The 27,883-nt window shown below is 35.4% G+C and overlaps 1 protein-coding gene across 2 annotated transcripts; it reads right to left on the minus strand.

Annotated features, from left to right (window-relative positions):
• Window positions 1–3,021: 3,021 nt before the first annotated feature.
• Window positions 3,022–26,412, minus strand: LOC104249455 (vacuolar protein sorting-associated protein 54, chloroplastic-like). 2 transcript variants are annotated; one of them, XM_009805885.2, is made up of 20 exons: window positions 25,344–26,412; window positions 19,204–19,266; window positions 18,813–18,892; window positions 18,212–18,329; window positions 17,701–17,775; window positions 16,618–16,774; window positions 16,306–16,394; window positions 15,003–15,259; window positions 11,736–11,907; window positions 11,562–11,645; window positions 11,212–11,481; window positions 11,052–11,137; window positions 10,465–10,618; window positions 8,530–8,611; window positions 7,196–7,275; window positions 6,398–6,559; window positions 5,099–5,166; window positions 4,456–4,536; window positions 4,031–4,270; window positions 3,022–3,355 (listed from the first exon to the last, which is right to left on the minus strand). In XM_009805885.2, exons 1-19 carry the CDS (start codon window positions 26,103–26,105, stop codon window positions 4,138–4,140), a joined length of 2,973 nt encoding a protein of 990 aa, XP_009804187.1. In that variant the 5' UTR covers window positions 26,106–26,412; the 3' UTR covers window positions 3,022–3,355; window positions 4,031–4,137. The 2 variants fall into 2 exon arrangements, with proteins under 2 accessions (XP_009804187.1, XP_070024441.1); XM_070168340.1 differs by having other exon boundaries at window positions 3,520–4,270.
• Window positions 26,413–27,883: the final 1,471 nt, after the last annotated feature.

The raw sequence follows: 27,883 nt of genomic DNA on the forward strand, positions 1-27,883 counted from the left end.
TCATGTTTATAATTTAATTGTTAAAGTGACCTTGATTTATTTTCAACTGAGATTACTCATGTTAGAAGAGCAGTTGGTGTTATTCAAGGAAATAATAGACAATCTAGAATAAAGGAATTTAAGAATAAGTGTGTCCAGTATAACCTTAAACCCAGATTCATGTCAGACGAAATTGTTACTAGATGGAATTATACATATATATTTTTAAAATGTTGCTACAAATATAGATTCCCAATAACTGAAGTTGCTAATGCGCATTGTACTGATCCAAACCGTATGTTAACAACTACTACTTGGGAGGTCATTAATGATATTGTTAAATTTTTACATAAATTTTATACAGCTATTGTTGAGTTTTCTAGAGCATATTACCCTACTGTTACTATGGCTTTAGTACATATAGCTGAAATTTCTTTTCTACTCTTTGAATTTAAGAAGAAAGAAAAATATAGGGATGTTATTGAAAAAATGCAAGCAAAATTCAAAAAATATTTCTTTCCAATTCCTCCGATTTACGTAATTGGTGTTGTTTTAAATCCTTCTATTAAGATGTCTGATTGTCACCAATTAATGAATGTTTTATATACTTATATGGAGTTTGTTACCAACTGAAACCCCAAATTTATATACTTGTATGAACAAAGCTAAATGAATATTTACAACAATTATATAATTATTATGCAAATATAATTGATGATGTTGCTCTTAGTGTAGGCAATGTTAATCCCACTATGCATTGTACCACTTCTGCTACTGTGGATGATGAAGAAGGCCTTGATAGTTTTAATATTTTTTCTACATTTTCTAAAACTCAAACCAGTAGCAGGAACATTGATGAACTTCAATTCTACTTGCAGAAGTAAAAAGAGCCTCGCACAAAGGAATTTTCACCGTTGGGATAGTGGCATGAGAATGGAAAGCAATTTCCTATTCTTTTCACTATGGCTCGGGACGTGTTGAATGTGCCAATTTCAACTGTTGCATCAGAGAGTGCATTTAGCCAAGCAAGACAACAACTTGGAGACACCCGTCACTTATTGGGAAGCAATGCTTTGGAAGTTTTAGTATGTTTCAGAGATTGGATTAGATCGGAACGAAGAAATCAAGGACGTGAAGATGTTGATATCCCAGAAGACATGGAACTTGGAGATATATTAACACATGGTAACCCATCCGAATTTAACACTCCAGAAGAAGATCACTCAGTTCATATTGATTATGAAGAACTTACTAAGGCAACATAAAACCTTTGAATTTACTCTTTTTTGTTTAATTTATTTGTTGTTAAATGTAAATCTTTCAATTTGTAAGTTTAAATTTTGAAATAAATGTAGCACTTGCAATTTATAAGTGCAATATTTTCCCATCTTCCTTGTATTCTTTATATTTTTACTTTGTATTAATATAACTTACAATAATTATATAAAATACAAAAAAATAACACTAAACCCAGCCCGACCCGACCCCATCAACCCGTAACCCTTACGGTTCAATTTTTACCCGGATGAACCCGAACCCGTTAAATCCGGTAGGCCCCAACCCGTAACTAGCCCGGACCATAACCCGTACGGATACTAAAATTTCCTACCCAGCCCAGCCCGGTCCACCCGTTAAACACCCATAGATTTGATGTTTCTAAATCAAGACTAGGATAAACAGGGCCAGGAGAATGAATAAAAGAAACCCTTTGTATCGTAATGGAGTTCATTAATGGATAAGGTTAAAATAGCACGGGCTATCTAGTTTTCGGAATGGTAATTAAAACATTGCCAACATTTGCAAAGTCATTGAAAAATAGCCGTTGTTTTGCTGCAACACGAAAAGTTCCAACCTAATATACTGGAGATTGGTGCACCTGTGTATGAATTTCCAGCATATTATGCTGGAACTCCAACACACGGAAAGTTCCAGCATAATATAGTGGAGATTGGAGCACTGAAAGTCCAATATATTATGCTGAATATTTTCCGGATTTTGAATAGTGTTTTCGTTCAGATTTATCTTTACATGAAAGCTAAATTTCGATTACTTTTTAAACAGTGGCTATATTTAATTTGTCATTTGTAAATCTGGCTATTTTTGAATTTCACCTCACGATAAGGGCAAATGATTTGCTCCTTTATTGGATTCATACTATTTAGCATGAGTTTGAAGCTGTAAGTCAGAATAATTGTGGGTGTCAGATGAGTTGTTGGAAACTTAAAGAGATGATCCTTTCCACAAATAAATTGATCTTGAGCCAACAACACAATTCAGATTCAAAACTTCCTAGGACAAAGTTGGAAGGCGGCCCACACATTTTAACGCCAGACATAAGATAAAGTGAATACTAATAGAAAGTGCTTTCAAATAGCAATTCATTACGTGAATGAAACAATTCAAAACAACAGACAGTCCAGCTTAATAACTCGATATTTGACAAAGCAAACCACGCTTCCACGGGTGAGATCGTATTACAAACATTATCAAGACACCAGGATAGATTGTTTTTAGTGTTATAATACAATCAACAACTGCTATACCTCATTTCAAGTTTATTCTTACAATACAAACACTATGGATCCCATTTTATTTTATTTTCCTTTCATCAAATATGATCTACTACTCGTGTTAATGATTTATTCCCTAAATGCCTACTCTGTGCTAAAGAAGGGGTTGGGATCTCTCCTAAAAGAAAGAATGACCTCAAGACCGTCCTACTCATTATGCTTTTCCCGTTCCTGACCCTGAGTGTGGAAGGGTTAGCCTTGAGCAAGGTTCAAGCTCGCAAGTCAGGGATACAGGATGGGCCTCTATAGTAGCCTGCAATGGAATGCAGCTATTTCTGACAGTCAAGTCAAAGTACGTATTTGAGGATTGCCTCTCTATGAGACATGTCTTCCTCCTCATTCTCCAATAACAAATTCAAATAGGCTTGACCATTCTGCTTGGGTTATTTGTGACAACTTTGTCTAAAAAAACAAATGAGATCCACAATGCCATCATCATACGGCCAATATTAGTATAGTAGTACAAGGATAGTTCTTAGGAGGATCTTTGATATTGATACAGGAGAAAACATGCTTGAATAAAGCAAGGAACCGATACATACAATTATTTTCACTAGTATACACTACAACTGCACTCTATGAAAATTATTCAGCTTCCACTGTCAGCTCATGTCTCTTTCTTTTCTCCAAATTCAAGAGAAGAAAAAATCTACAGTCCAGGCCAAAAGAATACAATCATTAAAAAAAAAATCATTCATCTGACAAATCATTACTGTGTATGACAACTCCAAAATTGCTGTTAAAGGACTCTTTCTCCCCTCAAAACTCCATTTGGTAATAAGACATCCAGTTAGAAGACTGCGCATCTGGGGAAATTGCAGAGTTATGAAGAGAATTTTCCAACAATAACTATTTTACAAATTTGTACATAAATGCGATAGTAGTCAATGACATAATTTGAGAAAATCCAATGATTTGACTACAGAAAATAAGATGATATTACTCAGAATCAGTTAGCAATGAAACTCACATGAGACATTAAGATGAAACAAAAGTTACTATCCTTCTGCAGTGCACTTCTTCCATACTTGTTACTATAAACTCTGGCACATTTTCCACATCTCTAAGCAAGCTCTCATCTCGCTGTGATATTTCACATTTCTCTACGATTCATCAAGACACTCTCCCCCTTGTTAATTACTAAACACAACCACACATCCACTTAATCGCGACGATATGAGTTAAATGTAACTGATTAGATGAACAAAGGCATCTTCAACAATGGAGCAGTAGGAGATGCAACCCATGCACAAATATAGGATATTATAGCATGCTGCTTGTTTAGATACGTTGTATAAAAGTGAGTACAACAGTATCGCACATATAAAAGAATGCGGGTGAAAGACAGTAATCTCAAATGCTTTTCTTTATTACTCTTTTTCCATCTCTTTTATCTCTCACACAGCTTATCCCTGACCTCCGATTCATTACAGTGTCTCTTATTATCTATTCACATAAGAGCCCAGTAACACCATATTTACCTTCAAATTAATTGTACAATATTGATGCATAGTCTTCACGTGTCCTCTTGATTGCTCCAATCATGCCTATCCGATGTTTTTGAGATGTAGACTACTTTACAAGGAATCTATTGACTAGCTTCTGCACAGAAATTTTGTGCCAGAAACTCATCAAGTTGCCCCCAATTAGGGGGATTGGATTTACTATCAGAAGGCAACGATCTGATACATCCAAGAAGATGCTGAACATCACGATACGTTCTGTTACAAGAAAAAACAAGTTAATTAGTTATAGGAGGTAACAGATAAAGGAATAAATAAAGAACTCCCAGGGAAGGTTAGTAAAAATTAGAAATTGTATCATTCAAAGAATATCAAATAGTATTAATCACTAAATTATGTCTCGTATGAATAAAATTTCTCATTATACAGACACTAGACAGTACCTTTGTCTAGCTTGTTGACTGCTAAAATCCAATCGTGAGAATGCTTCGGAAATTTGTGAGTGAAAGATGATAACCACTTGCCTGCAAGTATCAGATCTTTTAGTAACCATCTTCTGCAAGCAAGGACTAATTCAAGACGTACTTATGCTTAGTATCCCACACTCATTATTAGTAATGATAATCATTGGTATAAACATATTTGGTCACAAATACCTAAAGTCCTCTTTGAAGCAAGGGACGACGAGAGAGAACAATTCTTCCAGTTTTCAAAGCCAGCATCCAGGGTATAAATTAGTTTAATCAATAAATATAACTGGGGGAGTAGCTAGGGAAAGCCATACTTGAGGATGTTTATATCAACAAGAGTTATATTCACTGCCTATGTGAAGCTAATCTTCTAGATAGCTCTCTTGTAAAGTAAGCATGGATGTTACTCTTTTTCCCCCCTTTTTTTCCGACAGAAGTGTAAGGACGGATTACTTTTTTAAGGGAATCAAAAGAAAGGGCATCACTGCTGGCGCAAGAAAAACCGAGCCCCCCCCCCCCCACAACAACCCACCAAAGGAAAAAGAAAAAGGAAAAATCTTCTCTTCTAGCTCATGGACATTTCAGGGAAGAGAACCTCAAATTTTCAAATCCTCACCTGAAAATAGCTTGAACATCTACCTCATGCAGAGTTCGAGATAACACACGTTGAAGAAGGCCGACTTCCTTCAAACAAATGAGAAAAGTAAAATGAGTTAATGAAACTTCTGATAAAACAAAGAGAACCTAAGGAAACAACAAAAAACAGAAGTAACAAGCATGTAAGAACTAAACGCAGAAACTATGCAAGACAGTGAACTCACTAGCAAGATTGCAGAAACATTAAGGGGTCGTTTGGTAGGATGCATTGGATAAGCTAATGCATGCATTAACTTTGTGTATTAATAATACATTGTTTGGTAGACATTTTGAACCTATGCATTAGTTATGCTAGCATTAGTTATACATCCTATTTGGTATTATCCTATGCATAACTAATGCATAGAAAACAATGGTATTAGCAATGCAATGGGTTTTAATGCATGCATTAGCTTAGTTAAAGACAAAATTGTCCTTCAAAATTTATGCTTGATTAAAATATGCTAGTTAGTATATTAATGCAAGTTCAAAATAATCCAAATAGTGAGAAATAAAATTATATTCCTAGTAAATAAATAAATACTTAACATATTTCCTTTTTTATAAATAAATATTTAATTTTATTTTACAATATAACAAATAAAATAATTTTTTTTAAACTTTTTCATATAAAAACATTTCTCAACATATGTTTCTTTTAAAAAGTTATGGTTTGGACTAGTTTTGAGGGCATTTTTGTAAACAAACAATTCTTTTAGAAACTGTGCAATGCTTTAATACATCAAACCAAACAATGGATAAGAAATATGTCAGCATAACTAATACCAGCATAACTAATGCAAGCATAACTAATACCAGCATTACTAATACACCCTATTAAGCATTATTCTTATGCACCTTACCAAACGACCCCTAAGAGATAACTGAAGATAGGAGGACAAGAAAGACGACCAAAAATCATTGTAACATCAGATCAATTTTATTTCGAGAATGAGTCAAAAATCTTAGCTAATCTAGTTAGAAGGTAAATATTCCAAGAGGTGAGTGAACTCGTTAATCATCAATATATCAAGTCAACATGGCAATGTTCGGATTCACAGATTGGTTCATCAATATTCCAACGTGGAAGGTAGTAATCACACTTCAATAGTTTCTCTTCTTCAACTCAATTTTTCTTCTCACATCACCTTTGCACAAATGTCATGTTGATAAGCTAGAATGTATTGTTAATTGCAGAAATTTCACAAAACCTTTACTTAAAAAAGGGCAAGAACTGAGGTGAAAAAACAGTCAAGACATATCACAAACAAGCTTCTACCTTTGTGATTGAACGAGCATACTGACTTGGCTGTGAGTCAGTATCTTCTTGCCTATTCCAACTCTCAACAATTTGTGGCAAACTCCGAAGGTGTACCAGCAATCTTTCCCGCATTATCTGTACCAACTTGGAATGTATTTCATCACGATGAACTTTGTAGTCCTAATCACAGAAAGAGATTTAGAGTCAAGGATTTCCAGCCAATATCTTGGATTATGATGCTTTAAAAGTACGATGATCTCAGCATAGAAAAATATTTGACTAGGGCACGGTAAAACATAAAAGCAGTTGCGTTTATATTTTGATAAGCAAGTAAAGCAAATAAATAAAAATAAATACAAAAAATAGTGTATGGTCAGGTATAGCTCGACATGGTCCATACTTGCATAAATAATGGTAACATCTAATAAGATGCCCTTAATTCTTTTATTTACTTCCTGGTGATCTCGTACTTGTATATGGTAAGATTAAATAGGGTACTCACTCTCTTTAATGAGTTAAAAAAGCATATAGTAACAGGCACGAACAAGGTGCAAAAGTACAAGCTTAAGAAGAGAAGAAAGAATAAAAGCCTTGAAGTTACACTCCCACCCCACCCCACCCCCACCGGCCCAACCCCCAAAAAAGGTGAAAAAGATAACCTGAATTACACTAGCAGAGTGAACACAAAAATGAAAAATACCCAAGGAAATTTCACAAAAGAAAATGATACATCATAAAAAACCTTGAAGGTTGACCAAGAAGCAGAAATGTTCATTCCATAAGTAGCTAAAGAACATAAGCAAATATCTTCCTTACCTGTGCTACTCGATCAACCTCCAGCATTAGCAATCCCTTGTGTGTCTCAGGCACTTTCAGAAACAGTATCCTCTTGATTTCTTCAAACATACAAAATATGCAAAATGAATATGGGTTACATAATAGGTATCAAAGAAACTCTGGAAAGTTATTAAAGCGTGAAAAATACTTCTACGCCTTTTTTTTTGCAATTGAGGGCATTTGAAGCTTAAATTCCAGAATCATATCATCTAATAGTAGATAAAAGCCATTACACAAGATGATTTCCAACATATGCCCTTAGTCAACAAATTTAGTTAGACAAACTTGGTCCTCTGCTCCTTTTTCAGATAAACTTTCATCTGAGTATAAGGCCCATGAAATGAAAAACTTTTGCCTCTTGGGTGTCCCCTTTTTTTGATAAGGTGTGTCTTGGGTTTCCCTTACTAATTTATCTCTGGGAGCAGGACAAAATGACAACTCTAATGTCAGGAAAATGAATCATTTATAGCCTAAAGAAAGTAGTATATTTCTATAAAGAGATGTAGCACGTATTAGACTCATTTAGAGAGGTGAAGAAAACAGATGTAGCACTGAGTACACTAACGAAGAAAGGGTGAACAAAAGAGATGTAGCAGTAGCATTAAATAGTCTGATGACGAAAGGGTGAAGAACAGGAGAAAATGAGCATGGGAGCTTCAGGTTAAAATGACTATGCATATGAGACAGAGAGAGATGAAAGGAAGCTAAAATGTGTGATGAGATAGGTGAGACACTACACTTGAAGATACCAGGTTCAAGTAAGAATATCAGCAATTATTTGACATGATTGTGGCAAACCGGGAGTTTTCAATAAGAAAAAGGAATCATGCAACTATTAAGACTTAATGGAACTTTTTCAGAGTTGCCAACTGACAGAGGTGATCATGTGTAATGCAAAAACACCCAACGCAGGACGAATTCGCAGATGAAGAGAGATTAACTCTATGGAAAACCTGAATGGCTGGTTTCCTCTGGATACTCATTCAGACACTCAAGTAAAAAAATGTCAATGCGTTACATTTTGTATAATAGGCAATGGACCACCAAATTTTCATGAATTTCGACTATACACTGACAGAGGTAGAAAGATAACAATGTACATAACCAGCATATGTTCCACTTTAAATTCCAACCTGAATTCAGGTAGCAAATTAAATGAAAGGTAACCTTGGCATGCTATTATTAATGGTCCAACCACATTGATATATCTTAAAGTAAAGATCAACCATGAATGCAATAGTGGACAAGGAATTAGACAAGCAAGAAACAAATAAGAACTCCATCAGTGAACAGTTCTATTCATCATTGCCTACCAGGAATTATAGTGTATGTGAAACTGATGACTTGGCTTGTCAAAGCCAAGTGCTTAGAAGTAATAGACTTCAAACCTGAAACCTGCAAAATTTTCTCAAATTAACAACACCAATATTGCATATACAAGATAGAACTGAGAAAATGCTTAAAGAGAAGAAATTGTGAAAAAAACACTCAGTAGAGATGAAACGCAAATTAGGTCAAAAACTCTAATTCAAGTTACAGGCAAACTATAAAAGCAGAAAGTTTTTACACTTTGATAATGATTTCCAGAAGAATACTTCAAAAACCAAAACATCAATATAATACATTTACTGGCATTGAGACCTTAGACAACTTAACAACCGCCAGAAACAAGTCCCAGACCAGAAATACGTGCTCACTAACATAAACCCAAGATCTGTTAAGTGGGATATAACAACAATCAGAGTCAATAGTCAATGTGGTTAAATGACAAAAGAGACTACGCTTCTTCAGTGCAAGAAGAAATCTTTTGAAGGCCATTAAACAGGGACTAGCTGCTGAAGATTGATATGAACTCCTCGAGAACAGGAATAATTTGAGTCAAGTTACAATGCACTGAAAGAGCTTTGATGGTGTACCCATCTACTACAACTGGCATCAGAATGAAAAAAAGCATGGCCATAACCTTTCTAGGGAGAGGGAGAGAGTAGAGATCTGTATATAACATTAAATTGTAGAAGTTGAGAGCAAATTGATGAATTCTGATGACGAAATGAACTCAACACCGATAATGGACTTGCACTACGTCTTTCTGGGTTTCTAATTCATCATAGTATAGTGCCATCTCTCCCTCTCCCTAGAAAGGTCTGAAAAGTCCTTGAGTGTGTCTTGAGGGAAGAGCCTACAAGAAGTGACTCTGATAGTTTTGGAGTGCGTTTCTTTGAATGAAGAGGAACGAGCAAATGTCTGTTATTCAATATTTTTTTGACGAGTAAAGATATTATTATTAATATAAACTCAGCACCAAGCTGGTACTGAAACAAAGTACAAAAGCTAGATAGAATTCTCCTCTAAAGCTGCAGGATTCCAGACAATCCAGCATCACATCAAGATCATTAGAAAAATCAGCATTACACCAAATTTGTAAACTATGGATGCATCTATTCTTCAGCAGCGAAATGTTCTCTTCCTTCCCCTCAAAGCACCTTCTGTTCCTCTCGAGCTAAATGTTCCAGAATATGCATAAAGGAATGTCTGTTATTCAATATTGATTTTGTTTTTTTAATTTAAGTCATTTTTTTTGTTTAGTTAATTTTACTTTCCGGTTTTCCTTGTAAATCATTGAGAAAAGGAACTTTTTATGGTTCTGCAAGGAACTACAGAGATTAGGGCGTAAAACAATTTTTTTTTAAAAAGATGAGGTGTAAATCAGAAAAGATTACATACGTTAAGGGTGCAAACTGTAAAGAACTAAAAAAGACAATCAAGAAATATTATAGAAATAGAAGATATTTTGAAGGGATAACTCAATCTATACATAGATTAAAAGATATATATATCTTTGCAGCAATTAGCTTTTTGGTGCAAACTCTAGATGTATATGCTATAGATAGTCTGATAGATTTTTTAATTTCCCTACACGCTCAGCCTGCTTTAGTACATAAATTTTTTCAGTTAGCACTCTTTTTGTATTGTTGTTTACAGTAATGAATCATTTACTTTGTGTATTAAAAAAATAAAAAATAAAAAAATCATCAACTATCCTCACTCCCAAACTAGTTGGAGCCTGCTATATGAATCCTCTATGCTTGTTCCACTCTGTTTATTTTATTCTAAAAGGCACTATAAAATATGATTGAAGAATGGGACTGGAAGTGGAAGGGATGATGGGCTTGCGGAGCGCACGAAATTGTCTGGCATATCCAAGGAATGACCCATGAGCCACACACATTTAGAATGCAAGAGTATACCTGCATGGCTCCAGCTCCAAGGACAAGTTGACAAGTTCTCGTATTGAAAAACTTCAAGATATCAACAACACGGTGAATGATTTCTGATGATAGGCCGGTTAAACTATTATTCATGTCAATATATTCTGACAACATCTTCACCAAAATCAAGCCACTGAAAAGCAACAGTACGATGTTATTTTGCAGGTTCCATCTTTAATTTAAGAAGAAAAATGAAAACATGCAGAGAATAAATCAGATGTTATACCAAATGACCAGGAAACAGTAGCAATAAGAGGAAGTAACAACAGCAACAACAACAACAATAAAAAAACCAGTGTAATCCCACAAGTGGGGTCTGGGGAGGGTAGTGTGTACGTAGACCTTACCCCTACTGCAATTTTAAGTCAAAAATAAGAGGAAGGAAGTAATTTTCATATTAATTGTAGCTAAGTACAGGCTGCATCAAGTATTAAAGAAGCAAGGAACAAGAAGCGAAGCATTTGAGACGAACAAAATTATGACAAAGAAATGAAAACTGGAAAAAGAAACTGCAATTTTAACTCAAAATACAGAAGAATTTATCAGAATAAGAGAGAATCACTGACCAGTTTACCATGTGATATGAAACACCCCCAAAGGAAAGCATTCTAGGATTAGATCTTCCGCGGTCTCTTGAGTTCGTGTCATTACTCTGAATTAAAATAGTCTAAAATCAGCACTGCAGTCCTTAGAGTTAGTTCTCCAGCTCAATTTTGAAAGACTAACCTGTGCTGTACTATCTAGGTGTGTTGAAGTAGAATCACTCTGCTCCGTATTATGAGACATATTTGGAACTCCAGCATCCACCATGGAAGGATCACTGCTGCTTTGGACCACTTCAGTCTGGCTTGTTGCAGTGACAGCAGAATCGTCATCACCATGTCCAGTGGTCCCAGACTTGGGACAGAACAGTGATGTGACGATGGTCTGAAACTCATCGGGGACATCAATCTCAGCCCAGTTTTCCTGGTCAAGTATAGCCTTCAGCTTTGCCATCTGAATTAAACAACAAAACATTTAATAATCCAGGAAAGAGACAGCGGAACCACATAAATTCAGCTGGAAGAGAAACGAACTCGAGAATCATGTTGAAAATCAACAAATGCCTTGGCCTGTGATTGTATGGTTCCACGGATACTATACCCCAACCTTCCACCAATCTGTTCATATTTGAATAACAGAGAATTATAAACATAATAACCAAATTACAATTAGTAAATTTTATACTTCATATAAAAATAAAGTTTTACCTTCTCAGTGGCAGTAATAAATTCCTGAGTGATGTTATATATGTTTAGGAACTCCTGCAACCTCAACTTAGGGTGGATAGGAGCACGTACTCCAAGGATCTTGGCCCATCTTCCATGAGCAGCGTCACAAGCTGCAAATACAGCTTCTGTATTCTCTCTCAGTATATCAGCTCTATCAAAGAAAAAAACAGCTGCATAAGTATCTGGCAAATCTATCTGTAATTTAAGTAGTCCCCGAAAGTAAGCCGCCAATTTAAAGCACATAATAAATGCCTAATTTAATGTGACAAGCTTAACAATTCAATTATAAAGCAGACTTCAATAACAGAGACCAAACATGTTTAGAGAGTAGCTGAATTACTAGAAGGCCTATAATCAAGCTGAATCAAATTCAAGCATACTATATACTAGCTTGGCTTGTTGAATAATCAAGCAACATTCTATGATCGAGTTTGACCTAATCTGGGTTCACAAGTTGCACACAGCTCGAGATAAATAAAAATCACATCAAAAAGCAAATTTCAAGCTTAAAACTCGAGTATTTAATATTTAATGTAATATAGCATACTCATATAAGTCATTCGCAATCATTGTATCACATGTGGCGAACTAAGTTTGGCTCGATTACTAAACTAGTACAATTTCTCATTCAAGATTAATTCGGAGAGCTAAAAAATAACTCAAGCTTATTTTGCAACAAATCCACTCATTTAAAGCCCTAGTTACTAGTTATGAAACAAACATAACAGAAATCTTCAGTAGCACAGATATTGAAACACCCATTTCCAACACTAGCCCCCTAATTAAGGGGGCAAAAAAGAATAAATAATACAAGAAAGAGAAAAATGCTGAAAAAATCTCAGCAACCAGTTAACATGCTTTTCAGATTAGTTAAGTGCTTCACCAACACAGAATGCTTCAGAATGAAAACAATACTCTGGCAAAAAATATGGTACATTCGCCGTCCAATCTTATGTGACATGGTTCACTTGACTGGAGTTTAATAAAGTAACTTAAGTGTAAAATTAAACTGGTAAGAGTGGGAGGATTATGAAGTAGCAGTTGATTAGCCATTGAAATAACATTACATCTTTGTTTAAATGAATTTGAATTTCTGCAATAAGTAGGAGATGGCTAGAGTAATCTTTTAATAAAGAAAAAGATGGATATCATTATTTGTATAAATGCGCCAAACAAATAATGCGCCAATCATTATTTGTAGAGCTAATAATAATGGATATCATTTAGCTCTCATGTGGATAGTTTGGGGGGAGAGAATAGGAGAGCTTTTGAGGGGATTGAGTCTCCTTTTTCACATCTTAAGAATAGTCTTTTATCTTTGATCGCTTTTTGGTGCACTCATATAGCCCCTACTTGTATAGAAGATTGGGCCATCTTTTGTAGAGAATCATGTTCTGATGTAAATTCTCTACTTTTTGGTATACTTCCTGTATACGGGAGTTCTCTCCCTTTTGATTAATACAATTTACCTTATCAAAAAAAAACGGGATGTCCTGAAAGGGAAATGTGTCACACAAATAGGAAGGGGGTAACTGTGGTCTTGGTTTCTCAGGCCAAAAGTCTAGTCTTGGTCTTCATGTCACTGTGAAGAGAGGTAGTCAGGGAGAAGTATGGTATAAAAGGAAAATGGATAACAAAATCTGTGAATGGACTTTATGGGGTTAGTCTATGGAAGTCCATTAGGAACCTATGGCCTAAACTCATGAATCGTCCAAATTCAGAGTAAGAAATGGATTGAATATATCTTTTTGGGAGGATAATTAGTTAGGCCAAGGTTCTCTGAAACAAATTTTTCCTGACATTTACACTCTGAATCAGAAGCAAGAAGCAACAATAGGAGAAGTATGGGCCAATGAAGGTTCCAACCTTTCAGAAGATCGTAAAATACTGGGAGATTGACAGGATAACAAAGTTTTATAGCACTTTGGAACAATTTAAGGAGATCAGTACTTCTGAAGATTATTTGACTTGGCCGGGAGTTTTCTATTAAATCAGCCTATAAGGATTTAAACTTTTCAAATAATCAGACAGGTTGCTGGCCATGGAAGTTGATTTGGATAGTTAAAATTCCTTACAAAGTTGCTTACTTTACATGGCTTTTGGCAAGAGGCAGTTCTGACACAGGATAATCTAATCAAGAGAGGTCACCATTTATGTTCAAGATGTTACTTATGTAGAGAGGAGGCAGAGACAATCAATCATCTTTTTTGCACTGTAATTGACAATACAGTTATGGAGGATTTTCATCAGCTTAAGGGCTATCATGTGGGCTATGCCAAAACGAAAACCAGAAGTTCTAGCATGCTGGAACAGATGCTGGAACAGAGAAGGAAATCTTTCTAGTCAGAAAGAGAGATGGAGGCTTGTCCAGCTTGCATCTGGTGGACAATTTGGGAAGAAAGAAATCAAAGATGCTTTGAAGATAAATCCAGTCATATTCAGAAGATGAAAATGAAGTGTCTAATCTTGTTCTATTTTTAGTGTAAAGGAATGTACTTAGAAGATCATGAGTCTATTTTTGGCGTTTTAGATTCCTTGTGAGAAGACCAAGGATTAGGAGCTTTTCTGCTTTCTTTGTAATTATGGGTGACTATACAGCTTTTTGTGTAGTCTATATATTTAATATACAGATATGTTACCTTCTCAACAAAAAAAAAATGAAGTCCGACTACACACATTAAACCTTTTATTAATAGAAATGTGTTGTTGTTGACCTCCACAGACAAATTCCTATAAGTGTAAATTGGAGCATGTGACTGCAAAGTGCAACTTTAAGGAAAAAAATTCTTTTTGTTACTCCTTTTTTTTTTGGAGAGAACATGTTATACTGTTATGATTTTTAAAATTCTGCAACCACCAAAATAACCTGCACTAGCATAACACAAGGATGATACATGGTTTTAGAAGCTAACAATCCATTAATTTATCGTAACTTTTTTTGCAAAAAAAAAAAAAAAAAAAAAAAAAAAAAATTGGTAGAGAGACCAAAAAACACATAATATTAAATGAGAGTTAATGTGCTACTTGGATATTATGAGAACCAATTTCGAAAACTTTCAATGGAAGAATGACCAGATGAGCAATTATCTATCAAACAAATAAACATGCATCCCGCAGTTTGATGGAAATATTTTCAACAAATAAATAATGACGAGAAATTAATTTTCCCTCAATAAAAGTTTTGATAATAAAGACAACATAACAGAACAAACGTCTAAGAATAACAGCAAATTAATGTTTGTAAACCTGAAATTTCTCGATAAATGTGACATAGTTGTCACATCATTGCCCTTCTCGTGGATTGAAAAACCCCTGGAAAAGTTGCTTGAGGGAGAAAACTGTGAAAAGGTGGTGATCTGACCATCAGCTTCACTAGCAGTTTCTGCAGCTGCTGCCCCAAGTGCAATTGCAGCAGCAACTGAGTCAGCAGCATAATGATCATCAAGATGGCAGATAATCCACTCAATTGTTTTCTTAACTTCAGAAGCCTGGGCTAAGTGGGCCTGCATTCACTAAAAGAAAAATATCAAGTTACATCATACCAAAATTAAATTTGAAAAAAGAACACGGCAAGGATTTCTGCAAGAAGCAATTACCCAGACTAATTCAAAGGGTAAAATTACCAACTTAAACACCAACAACAAAGTCCACTGCAAAGTTAGGGTCCTTAGGTCGAGCGTATAACATTTTTAAGAGAAAATTCTTTGAAATGAAATGCTTTACGCGAACAACCATCTTAATCAATTAGGTCTTTAGTTTACTTCAAACTCTAGTAAATGGTGGCAGCTATGGCCGCAGTGAAGAGGTAGTGCCAGGTGAGGTGTGAGGTGGTAGTGGACCATTGGTGGATGACAAAACGAGTATTCAACAGTCAGATGGATTGCTGATGAAGTGAGTCATAGTCAAAAATGACTTCTACCTATAATATATTTTTTTTATAACCAAGAAATCCCCGAGCACCACTGGCACACGGCCGTTCGAAATTCAGCAATAATGGGCCCGCCCTCTACCCTTCTCCACTTTACTATAAATGGCATTAGTTGTTCCCATTGGTGTAAAAGATTTTTGTTTCATTTCCAGAATTCAAGATAACTACACACCTTAAATGGGATCAATTTTGTGCCCCAAGAAAGGAAGCTTTAAAAGAACTATTTTTAAACAAATGAAATTGCAACAAACATTAAAACATCATAAAAAAGCCTAGACGCAATAAGGCATGCAGCGGAGCTATAAAACAGAAAACTGATTTCTCATGGAGAAATCAACTTATCTAGGTCTAATCAGTGTATGCAGCCATCGGCCCCAAATCAATTAACAATTAAAGAGTCCAACTGAACCTGATGAAGGATCTCAGGTACTTATCAGTTATCATCACGTAGAATTAATTAATAACACAAGCATTGATTTAAAAGATCATGGGATCTTAGCAGTGGCATTAACATTGCAATAGAATCCTTGTGGGAACAGATATTGCATGATATTGCATGATAATGAACTTTATTTGTTTGATTGCAAGGTTTGTTTCACAGTATGACCAAGTACACATTACCTGCACTATCATGAAAATAGCCTTCAAAAGTTGAACAAAACTTTCTGGTGGCAGGCTTCTTAATCTACTGGCAAGAGACGAGCTTCCACCTAAGTCAGCAGATACATGAAATCAGAAACCAGGTATCAACCTCCCTTCCCCCTCCCTGTGTAGACCAAAATGAATCAGCCCTTCCCACCTCTGAGAGCACCCTTTGGTTTCAAATTAAAAGAAAAGGAAAATAAACCCTTTTGCCTATTGACAATTTACTTTTCTACCAAAGCTCTTCTCATCAAAGTCAAGCAGCCGTGATACATTAAATTGTTAACTTACCATCTGTATCAACCACTCGCTCGCCTGCAACAAAATCTGAATCCAAAGGTTGGGCACACAGAACACGAAGCAGCTCTTCAACTGATGTCTTAATGGCAGTTTTCATATCAGCTGTAAGAGTGTCACGGTATATTCTCAACACAGCAGGGAGCTTTGCCTGAAATTAAAGAGTCAAATATGAGAAATGCTTTAGAACAAAAATCACTTTGTGTAACTCCAGATGCTCAAAAAACATTCATGAAAATAGATCCAAAAATTATACCCATTAAAGGGGACCAGATTATATCATCTTCTAGTTCGCATATAATGCAACGTGACGGCTCGCGTGTTAATGAGTCGAGTTAACAATCAATAATCACATACACACGCAGGCGGGGAGAAAGCTATGGAACAAATTTGGACGAAAGAGGACGACGGGATACATAACCTCTATTCACTATTTCTTCCGAGTTACCAGTCTTCGGCCTTCACTCTTATGCCAACTTACTTCTAATTTTGGTAACTAAACAAAGTTACGCTTCACATGCAATCGTCGAACTGATAAATATGTAAGCCAAAAATCCCCCCCCCCCCACAAACCCCAAATCTTTTAGTCTAGCATTTTTATCACTGTTGTAAGTTCCTTTTAAATTAGTTTTCTTTTAACAACAAAAAAAAATTGAAGTGTTTGGGACAGATTCAAATATTGATCACCATCTGTCCAGAAACTGTTCTTTTTTCTAATATTCTATACTTTCAGAGCTCCTTGACATCCAAATCCTACATTTTACCTTGTGACCTATATATCCCGCTACTTCACTTAACATGCCGTTTTAACAGTTTCACTCTTTTCAGCATGACCTGATCCAGATTTATAGTTTTATTATGTACACATTTTTGCTTCATTAAAAACTTATTCCTCACCCAGATTCTGAGAGAGAGAAGAGTAGTGCATTTCTGAGAAGTGGTGTGTTTGCGTAGTTCGAAGAGATTGAGTTGTGACCTAGATCATGAAGTCACCACTTCAAGGAAATCGTGATCCACCCAGAACTTGACAACTTGTATAAGCAATGATGTCACAGATTAACCATAGAGAAAACTCACAGTTCTTAGTAATCCAATAACAAATGGAAGAAGCCGGTCTCGGAAATTTGAGGTTTCTTCTTCATCCAATTTAGCCTGCAATATTATCAACATCAATTTAGTATGACCTGTTGCCAAGTTACCTAAAGGCACAGACACATAGTACACTGCAACAGCAGGCATTCATACCACAACTATCTCACTGATAGATATATTGAATGCAGGATGATACAAAAAGGACAGATGTAACCCCCCCCCCCTCCCCCCAACACACGCACAAAAAATTGGAAAATTGGGCAGCAGCAGATGCATAAACTACATCTAGAATCAAGCATGGAGCAAGTTTTGAACAGTTGCTGAGTAGGATTTCTTCATCTTCCAGCTACAGTTTCATAGAGAATCAAGAGCTGTTCTTTATGTAAACTATTGGGTACTGGATCTTTTTCCAAAAGTGGGACTTTTCCCGTCTAAAACAGAATGAAAACAATCTGCAACAATAACATCAAAGTACAAAATAACAAATCATGCTTACTTCATGGCCTTCTCCATTAATGGCAATGGTTGCCCGCGCTTTAAATTTTGATGTAATTGCCACATCCATGTTGCCAGCTTCTTGTATAGTTATACGCATAAATTCTGCTGAAAGAATGCTACAATATTGGATCTGGTAAGTAACAATAACAAAGTATGCAAACTGAAAGAATGCTATAAGATGGGATCTGGTAAATAACAATACCAAAATATGCTAAAACGTACCTTTTCTATAAGGAAAAGTATGCTAAAAGGTTTCTTCAAGGGCATACTAGCATAATAGATACTTCGCCAAAAAGAAGTGCTTGGGGAAATTAGAAACGAAGTAGGCACAAATTGCAATTAAGAGTAGAAATAGCTAGGCAAATATATTATGCAATAGGTGGCTGTGCCCTAAACTTAGTTTAATTGTTGGTACCTTGGCAGCACAAGAACCTCAATAAGAATATATGCAGAAGATAAACTCACCAAAATTTTACTGTGGCATATACAGACTTTGCTTTAAACTTTTGTTTATCCAACATATAAAATTAGACTACCTTAATAAAATGAAGTCAGCAAATCCAAGAAACAGAATAAAAAGCTAACTCGAATAGACTAACCTGTTGATAGAATCAATTGAAGTGGCCAATTCATCACGAAGGTGTCGAAAGCAATGTAGACCAGCCAGTTCATCTCCATCCTATCAAGCAGTAAATCATTTGACAAATAGAACATTTTCCATCATAAACATTTGCAATGTCCAAAATCCACAACAACAAAGAACTTTTAGTTTAATTTAGCATTTTAAGCCAAGAATAAAACTCAAGCATTATATAACCCAACTGAAATTCAAAAAGTTTGACGTATTTCTACATCGAATTGTAGAATAAGATAGTGATAGAGAAGAGGTTGCAGCTGCAACAAAATCCGAGAAGAAACTAGTGCGATAGTCAAAAAACAGGGAAGGCTAGGAATGGAAATGAACACAAAATTACATGAGCTGTAACGTACCAATAAATGTTGCAAATCATCTGTGACATCTAAAGCTCCAGCACAATCTGCAGATGCAACAAGCTGTATAAAATAGCGGTTAGACTAATACATGCAGTAAAATATTGTTTTTCAATAGATGAAGGATAAAGTCTGAACACAGATGAAAAACTGACTCTGCTTAATGAAAAGGCAAATCAAAATGGAAGAATACTAAGTAGTAATCATTCTGGCATGCTGTCAATAGACAAATGGAGTAGCATCCCAGACTTTCTCATGCTGAAAGCCATTAAAACTACTCAAGCGAAATTCAAAAGGCTGTCAAACAGTGACATGTAAAGATTGATGACTGTTTGACCATGCAAGCATGAAAAGAGAAGGGAAAATATTGTAGAACAGAATGATATAGGGCGAGAAATGAAGAGAAAATTTTCAACCTCGCATTACGCCATCCAAATGGAATAACCTTAGTGAATGTTCAGTTGGCTTAGAAAAAAAACCCTCTTCTTCAGTTCCATAATAAGATAATTCCCCTGCTCCAAGACCTCCTCTTCCTTCAAGTCTCCTGAGTTCTTTTTACTTATTATTCAAGACCCAAAACACAGACATTTAGTTCACAAGCAGAACCTCCTCAGTTGACCACTCGAGAAACAAAAGGTGACAACCAGTTTTTTTCCAATTTGAATACAATATAATCTTTTGAATAACTGAATGTTTCCATATCCCAGTGAACATCCTTCTCCCTTTCTCAGACCATGGTTTCTCATTCTTCTGATAAGATGTACCTAAAAGTAATGCTCTGAGTATATGTACGAGGATCCCCGCTAAGCATCCATGGCTGAATGGTTAGTATTACTGTACTACCGTATTTCATTTTTCCTTCTCACGTTCTTTCTTACCTCTGCAAATTGCCCTAACCAAAAAGTGAAAAGAGGGAACAATTACAAAGATATCTTTCATGTGATATCTTTTCTTTACGCAGGATAAACGTGTGCTCTCTCATTTTATTCCTTATGACAGTGTGACAGGACACTGCGTTTCAGGAAAAACTTAGACTCATAAACTAGGTATTTCTAACATACCAAAAGCACTTTTAAAAACTTGTGGTGTTTAACATATCATATTGTTCCTATTTTGTCATTACGAGAAAAATGGGAAAGTTAAAACTAAAGAGTTTTCAAATATAAAAAGTTGCCAATCTTTTGGAACGAACCATAACACTAAGGGGTCGTTTGGTAGGGTGCATAAGAATAATGCTGAATAGGGTGTATTAGTAATGCTGGTATTAGTTATGCTTGCATTAGTTATGCTGGTATTAGTTATGCTGACATATTTCTTATCCATTGTTTGGTTTGATGTATTAAAGTATTGCACAATTTCTAAAAGAATTGTTTGTTTACAAAAATGCCCTCAAAACTAGTCCACACTCTAATTTTTTAAAAGAAACATATGTTGAGAAATGTTTTTATATGAAAAAGTTTAAAAAAAATTATTTTATTTGTCTACCTATATTGTAAAATAAAATTAAATATTTATTTATAAAAAAGGAAATATGCTAAGTATTTATTTATTTATTAGGGATATAATTCTATTTCTCACTATTTGGATTATTTTGAACTTGCATTAATATACTAACTAGCATATTTTAATCAAGCATAAATTTTGAAGGACAATTTTGTCTTTAACTAAGCTAATGCATGCATTAAAATCCATTGCATTGCTAATACCATTGTTTTCTATGCATTAGTTATGCATAGGATAATACCAAATAGGATGTATAACTAATGCATATGCTCAAAATGTCTACCAAACAATGTATTATTAATACACAAAGTCAATGCATGCATTAGCTTATCTAGTGCATCCTACCAAAAGACCCCTAAGAGTATCATACAAAAATGGAACGTAGGAAGTAGTACATTAATCCCGCACAACTTTCATGATCAACTACATTAAATGGTCATCACATTCTTTAGCGACGCCATACACTTCCAATCATTTCGGTGCACTTCAGTCACTTGGGTGCTCTTTTGGACAACACATAAAGAAAGAAACAAAAGAGCATTCGAGGAAGTTGAAGATGTTTGTGTGCCATAAGTGGAACTTTCTTATTTTTTGTTAAGTTTTGGAGTTTAAATTTTAGTGACTTTGACAGTCGGATCTCTTTTTTTATAATCGAGAAATCTCCGAGAGCTAGTGGCATAGGGTTCGAAACTCGGCGAGTATTGGGCTCACTCCTCTACTCTTCTCTATTTAAACACCAAGGTTTTGTCTAAGGTAGGGTTCAAACTTCAAACTCGTGGCACGCCTAACCCACATATCACGTGCAACACTTTTACCACTAGACCGAAGACCTTCTTTATAATTCTGAAATCCCTAAGAGCTAGTGGCACACAGTTCAAAACTCGGTGGGTAATGGGCTCACCCCTCTTTTTTTGGTAAAAGCGTAGCACGTGATATGCGGATTAGGCCCGCCCTCGAGTCTTCTCCACTTAAATATCAGGCTTTAGTCTACCGCATGATTTAATATCGTCACATACGTCTAATCACACATCAATAGCTACGGTTTTACCACTAGACCAATGGCCTGAGGGTAAGTTTGATAGTCTGATCTTATTTGTAGAGGACCATTCATACTTGTAGGATTGCAGGATATCTCCCCATCACACCAATACAACTTTTCACTTAATCAAGGAAAAGAAATAAAAAGGTAAAGTTGTTACACTCTTCAAGTGAAATAATATAAGAACGTCTTTTGTTTTTTTTTAAAAGTCAATAACATAAGGGTACCATATCATTTCTTACTTTTGACTATTAGAGTTCAATAACCATTCTATATCTCAACTAGGTCAAATTGCATACTATAATTACGCCTCATTCCGAGCTAGTTGTGTTTGATATAAGAATCCTCAAATATTCATTTCGCTCCATTTGGACTTGTTCCAGTCCAATACCCAATAAGATAGTGTAATAAGACTAGAGGTTCTCTAAATTTCTCCCAATGTAGACTATCTCTAAACAAACTAAAAAATATTCTAACAATCACTAAATCTAATGTAAGTTTATCAAACATGATCAAGTTCTAATCCCAACTAGTTGGTATCACCTATATAGATCTTTTCATCTATTATATTCTAAGTTTGCACGGATATTAAAGATAGACGACCTATATCCATGTAATTTTATGTCTAACCCATTGAACACATTTCTTCAATCATAACAATGTCAAACTTATGGACCGCTGCATTTGAAAGTCTAACTTGGACATGACCAAAGTCATCTCTTATTTTATCCTGTGTACTATTAATATTGATATGGTCATTTTAGATCTTGTCTAATCTTAAATGACCGTCATGCATTTTTGACATTCGTCAACTTGAGGATATATTAGCTTGAATACCCAATATTTATTACCATATAACATTGCTGATCGTACCACCGTTCTATATAACTTGTCTTTCACTTTGGTAAATATATTGCTATTGCATATAACTCCTATAGAACTTCTCTATTTCAGTCACTTTTTTCTAATTTTTTGCGTTACAAATTCACCCATCATACCATTCCCTAAAACGATGAGCTCATATTTGAGTTATTTGTATTTAGATACTGTAATCCCGTCCAATCTCATCTCATCTTCATTCTTATTATAGCTATACTTGTCGTGCATATATTTTGTTTTACTTCTACTGAAACCCTCACTAAATTGCTTCTCATCAAGCTTTTGGTTGACTCCCTCGATAATTTCATCAATTAACAGAATACATCTTCAAATAGCATACATCATTAACATCATCATTTATACTATAAGTTAGCTCATTATACTAAGATAAACAAGTACGACCCCTAGTGTAGATCCGCAGTTATTGGAAACTCCCTTGCATATCGTACCATGATTCTCATACTTGTAATGGTTAGTTTGCACGTATTCTTGTGGAATTTGTATATTTGGGTATACATGTCTTCTCCAACACTAACCAGAGGACTTTTATTGAAATTTTGTCTTATGCAATTTTATCTTATGCTTTATCTACGTCAAGGAATATCTTGTCTAGATCATTCTGTCTCTCTACATTTTCATCAATCTTCTTAGGAAAAATATAGTCTCCATTTGTAGATGTATGATGCATAAAACTAATTCTTTCACCCTTATAGTCTGTGCTCTATTACTCTTTTCAAAGTTTCTTCTATGAATCATACAATTAGTGTCTATCGTTGGTACAACTCTATTTTCTTCTGATAAAGTAACAAATTTCATTAAAAGAAGAGCAAAACGTGCTCGTATACAAGAAGTATACTAAAAGGTAGAATAACCTTACAAAAAGATATGGTTTTCTAGGAAAGACAATCTTCTACACATATAGCTTGTACAACTCTACTTATATCCTTTGCTCATATATATCGAAATCAAGGTACTCTTTGACACTCATTTGGTATCTTTCCTTTCCTTCATTTATCAACGAATAGCTTCTGTAAGACGTATTACTCCAATTTCTCTAAGCCTTAAGGCACTTCCAGACCTCTATAGGGAATACTATTTGGACGCATGCTTTTCTAAACCTTATATTTTCATGATTTCTTTACTCCTGTAAACCTAATTTTAAGAATATAGCTGAAATTTCTCTCTTGTGCATATGTACAAAGATATTGGTATGTTTTCTTCATGATTAAAGCTCAATAATAGCATTTTTGTCTGTCTCTGATCTCTCTAACTCCTATGAAAGACTTGTTAGTGGTAGTCTTACACTTGACCTGATTTAAGTCTTTACCCATCTTCTCTCTCAATCATTCTGCTATACACTTTTGATTTCCCTCTTGCGTCCCTAACTTTTGGTACAAGCAATATAGGGATACCTGAGACTTTTCATTTTTACCTCTCTTCCATGGAAGACCTCCACCCCAAAGTAAGAATCGAGTTACAATTTAGTCCCCTAGTTATAATCCAGGGTCCCTTGCCCCCCCTCCCCCTCCCCCGGGCTTTGGTTCAATAATAAAGATGCAGCACGTGAATATGTGGATTAGGTGCACTCACGAATTCGAGGACTACTGTGAACAAAGTTGGTTTTTGAGTTGGGAGGAGGGTAGAGTGGCGAGTATATACTCCTTGAAATTTTGAGCCGTTACGCCAATTGGACTCGGGCTAAAAGTCACTAGGGGATTTATCCGATATCAAAAAAATTATAATCGTATACTCCCTCCGCTCCAGTTTATGTGACACATTTTCCATATTAATCTATTCCAAAAGAATGACATCTTTATATCTGAAAATAATTCAACTTTAAACTTTCCATTTACCATTAATGAGAAGCTTATATAGCTACACAAATGTTATAAATGCTTAAAACCATAAGTTTCAAACATCTTATAGTAATATTATGGCATGTTTAAGACTAGAGGTTTCAAAAGTCTACTTTTTTCTTAAACTTCGTGCCGAGTCAAACTACGTCATATAAATTGAAACTGAGGGAGAATTGTTTAGCATCTCCACCAAAAGCTCCAAAAGCTTTTCTATTACTGAAGTCAATGTTTTCAAGACACCAACAAAGTTCTACGTATCTTCGGTCACTTTACTTTAGTGCATCATCGGGTCAATTTCTAAGTGCAAGATTGTATTTGTAGGAAATTTTCTTTTATTAACCTTTTTTACGGTAACTCTTCCACAGAAGACCTCTACTCACTCTTTTATATCTAACCTCAAGTTTAACTACCACAGCATACCAAATAAACCACTCAGATTCAAGTTAACAAAAAATCCCAAGATTCCTAAAAGCTAAGAGTCTTATTATCATAATCTTATAATGTATCCTCAAGCTACACCTAATAAGAAATTTTGAATCCTAATATATTCATGTTTTTTCTCATAAATATTAATGCTATTAATACTGTCAACTAGAGAGTACATTTCACTAACATTATTCCAGCAGCATCACAAAAGAGGGTGTCCTCCAAAACCTTCAACAAACCGTGGCTTGTGTTATAAACGAGGAGATACATAAGTGCAACTTCTTTCCTCTACCAAAGAAGATCATAAATAAACGTTTCTCTACTATCATTCTTCCAATTAGTGCCATTATCAATAATAGTACTTAGACGTAAGCACAAACGCAGATTGTTCGCAGAATTAGGAAACGGATATAAATGTTCTTTGAAATCAAACATACCAAATTGAGAGTTGATAAAGCTTGATTAACGTATATAATGAGGTTGAGCTTGTTCTGAAGAGCAACCAAATCACTCCTCTTTAAATTCAACTCCTGCAACTTTCTAGCAGGCCCCACCAAATTAGTATCCAGCAGCCTTATTGTCTCTTTCAATTCCCTGATTCTCTTACACCCTTCAACGATCTTTGAATTCAGATCCTCCAGTTGCCCCTGCGCCTCAAAAAATGAGCTCGAACGCAACGAAATCTCCCTGACCAAGTGCAATTCCACTACATCCAAATACTGCGACAACTTCTCTTGCACAACCAAATTCTCGGCCGTCACGGATTTAAACGTGGCGCCATCCTCTAACTGGAAATCTTCCTTGAAGTACAAAGAGGGCACTTCGCGAAGGCACGCTACGAGAGCATTTTCGCCATTTTGATCGTCCAGGAGGAGGGTGGATTTAGTGTGGGTTTGGATATCGTGAAAACGGGTAAAAGGGTCGGAAAAGGAGGCAATGTAAGGGGTGAAATCGGTTCGGGTTAAATCAGATCCGGGTTTAGGAAGTGGGTTTAGTGGTGCGAATTCAGGAACGACGGGAAGGGATGAGGAAGTGGGCCACCACCATCCATCTGATTTACCGGCGTGTGGATTGTTAAGAATGGATGCTAAACTTTGGTTGTGGCTATTGGCATCGGATACTGATTTGGATAAATATGGTTTTTTGGTACTGCTACTACTTTCGTACCTTCCCGATGATGGGGAAGGCCTTAAATCCATTTTTTTTGTATGTGATCTAATTCAAGAATGTGAGCAGATCTGAAATTCTGATAAGCAGTGTGGATTATGAAGAATTGTCGTTACCGGTTTTGGATCAAACGAATGGAGAGAGGGAGCTGAATGGTGAGGTGGATCTGCGCTCTGCATAGGAAAGGAGGAGTGAGAAGGAGAGCGCCACCCAGTAGGCGGGTAAGGAGGAGTGATGTATTTGGGAAAACGTTGGTGGCAAACGGGACCTGGCTGGTTTGATTTTGGACCCGCCAGTTCAAGACTCTATTCCATTGTAACAAGGAAGAGTTGCATTGCAAATACAAGACTACAAGTAAGAAAATAACTTTACTATAGATGGTTTTGACACACGGATTGATTTTACGGAAAGTCATATTTATTCCTCTACTATGAAAAATAAGCTATAGTTACCCTTTGATTTAATTTGTTAGGTCTCATTGGTTTGCATTTAATGAATGTCTAAATCATTCTGATCTCAAATATTAAGTGTATTTTTTAAAGTCTGAATCTTACTTATTGAGATCTTAATCTTTAAGTGTTTTTTTTACTTTACAACCACTTAATAGGTCTGAATAGGCATGTATGATTAAGATCTATAACACAGACTTAGGCCTCATTTGTTTTCTTAAGATTAAGACGTCTGAATCTGAATACATATCTGAATGTGAAGATGTGTATTAAGATTAAGACATCTGAATCTGAATACACATCTAAATATTAAGCTGTGTATTAAGGTTTGAATACTAAATGATTAAGACCGTTTGTTTTTTAACATCTGAATATATGAAATTTATATTTATTTAAAAATTAATAAATATAAAGTTTAAATAAAATACTAATTAATCTAATGATGGTTGTTCTAGGTAGTAGCTAGTGGTGATTGGTAGCGATAGCGATTATGATTGAGGATGGTGGTGGATGGTGATAGTTAATAATGGTGGGTGGTGTTTGTGGTTGTGATTGAGGAAGGTGATGATAGGTGGCGGAAGTTTATAATGGTGGACAATGCTAGCTATGGTGATTGATGGTGATGGGGTAGTTGGTTGTGGTAGTTAAGGTGGGTGGGTATGTAGTTATTGTTAAGGATGATGGTGGTGGGGGTGGTGGATGGTGGTAGTGGCGGCGGCTATGATTGAAGATGGCGGTGGCGGTGGCGGTGGTAGTAGTTGATAATGGTAGGCGGTGGCGGCAACACGTAATGAATGGGGATGATAGCATCTTAATAAAATTAAGGCTTTGTTATAGATCTTAATCATACATATCTATCCAGACTCATTAAGTGGTTCTAAAGTATAAAAACAAACATACTTAATGATTAAGATCTAAACGGTAATGATTTGGACCTTAAAAACAAACGCACTTAATATCTGAGATCTGAATGATTAAGATTTAGATCTCCATTAAGTACAAACAAATAAGGCCCACCTCATTTGTTTTATTTAAAATTAAGACGTATGAATCTAAATACACATCTGAATATCAAGATATGTATTAAGACTAGACATATGAATCTGAATATACAATTGAATATTAAGATGTGTATTAAGATCTGAATACTAAATGATTAAGACTGTTTGATTTTTAACATCTGAATATATAAAATTATCTTTATATAAAAATAATAAACATAAAATTCAAATGAAATACTAATTAATCTAATATTCTATTAATAAAATATATTTTTTTTAAATATGGCACTTGCTAGTGGTTATGGCTAACAGTGGTGCTTGTGAATGCCGACTAGAGGCAGTGGTTGTTGGTAGTTTTGA

The sequence above is a fragment of the Nicotiana sylvestris genome, chromosome 2, assembly GCF_000393655.2.
Source record: "Nicotiana sylvestris chromosome 2, ASM39365v2, whole genome shotgun sequence".
In the NCBI taxonomy this organism is placed as follows: Eukaryota; Viridiplantae; Streptophyta; class Magnoliopsida; order Solanales; family Solanaceae; genus Nicotiana; species Nicotiana sylvestris.

Coding starts and splice junctions, on each gene's coding strand:
- LOC104249455 (XM_009805885.2), bottom strand. CDS start 26,105: ATGGATTTAAGGCCTTCCCCATCATCGGGAAGGTACGAAAGTAGTAGC. Junction 19,267..25,343: donor CTTTATCAACTCTCAATTTG/GTATGTTTGATT, acceptor TATTTTATACAG/CTTGTTGCATCTGCAGATTG. Junction 18,893..19,203: donor ATGATTTGCAACATTTATTG/GTACGTTACAGC, acceptor ACTGCTTGATAG/GATGGAGATGAACTGGCTGG.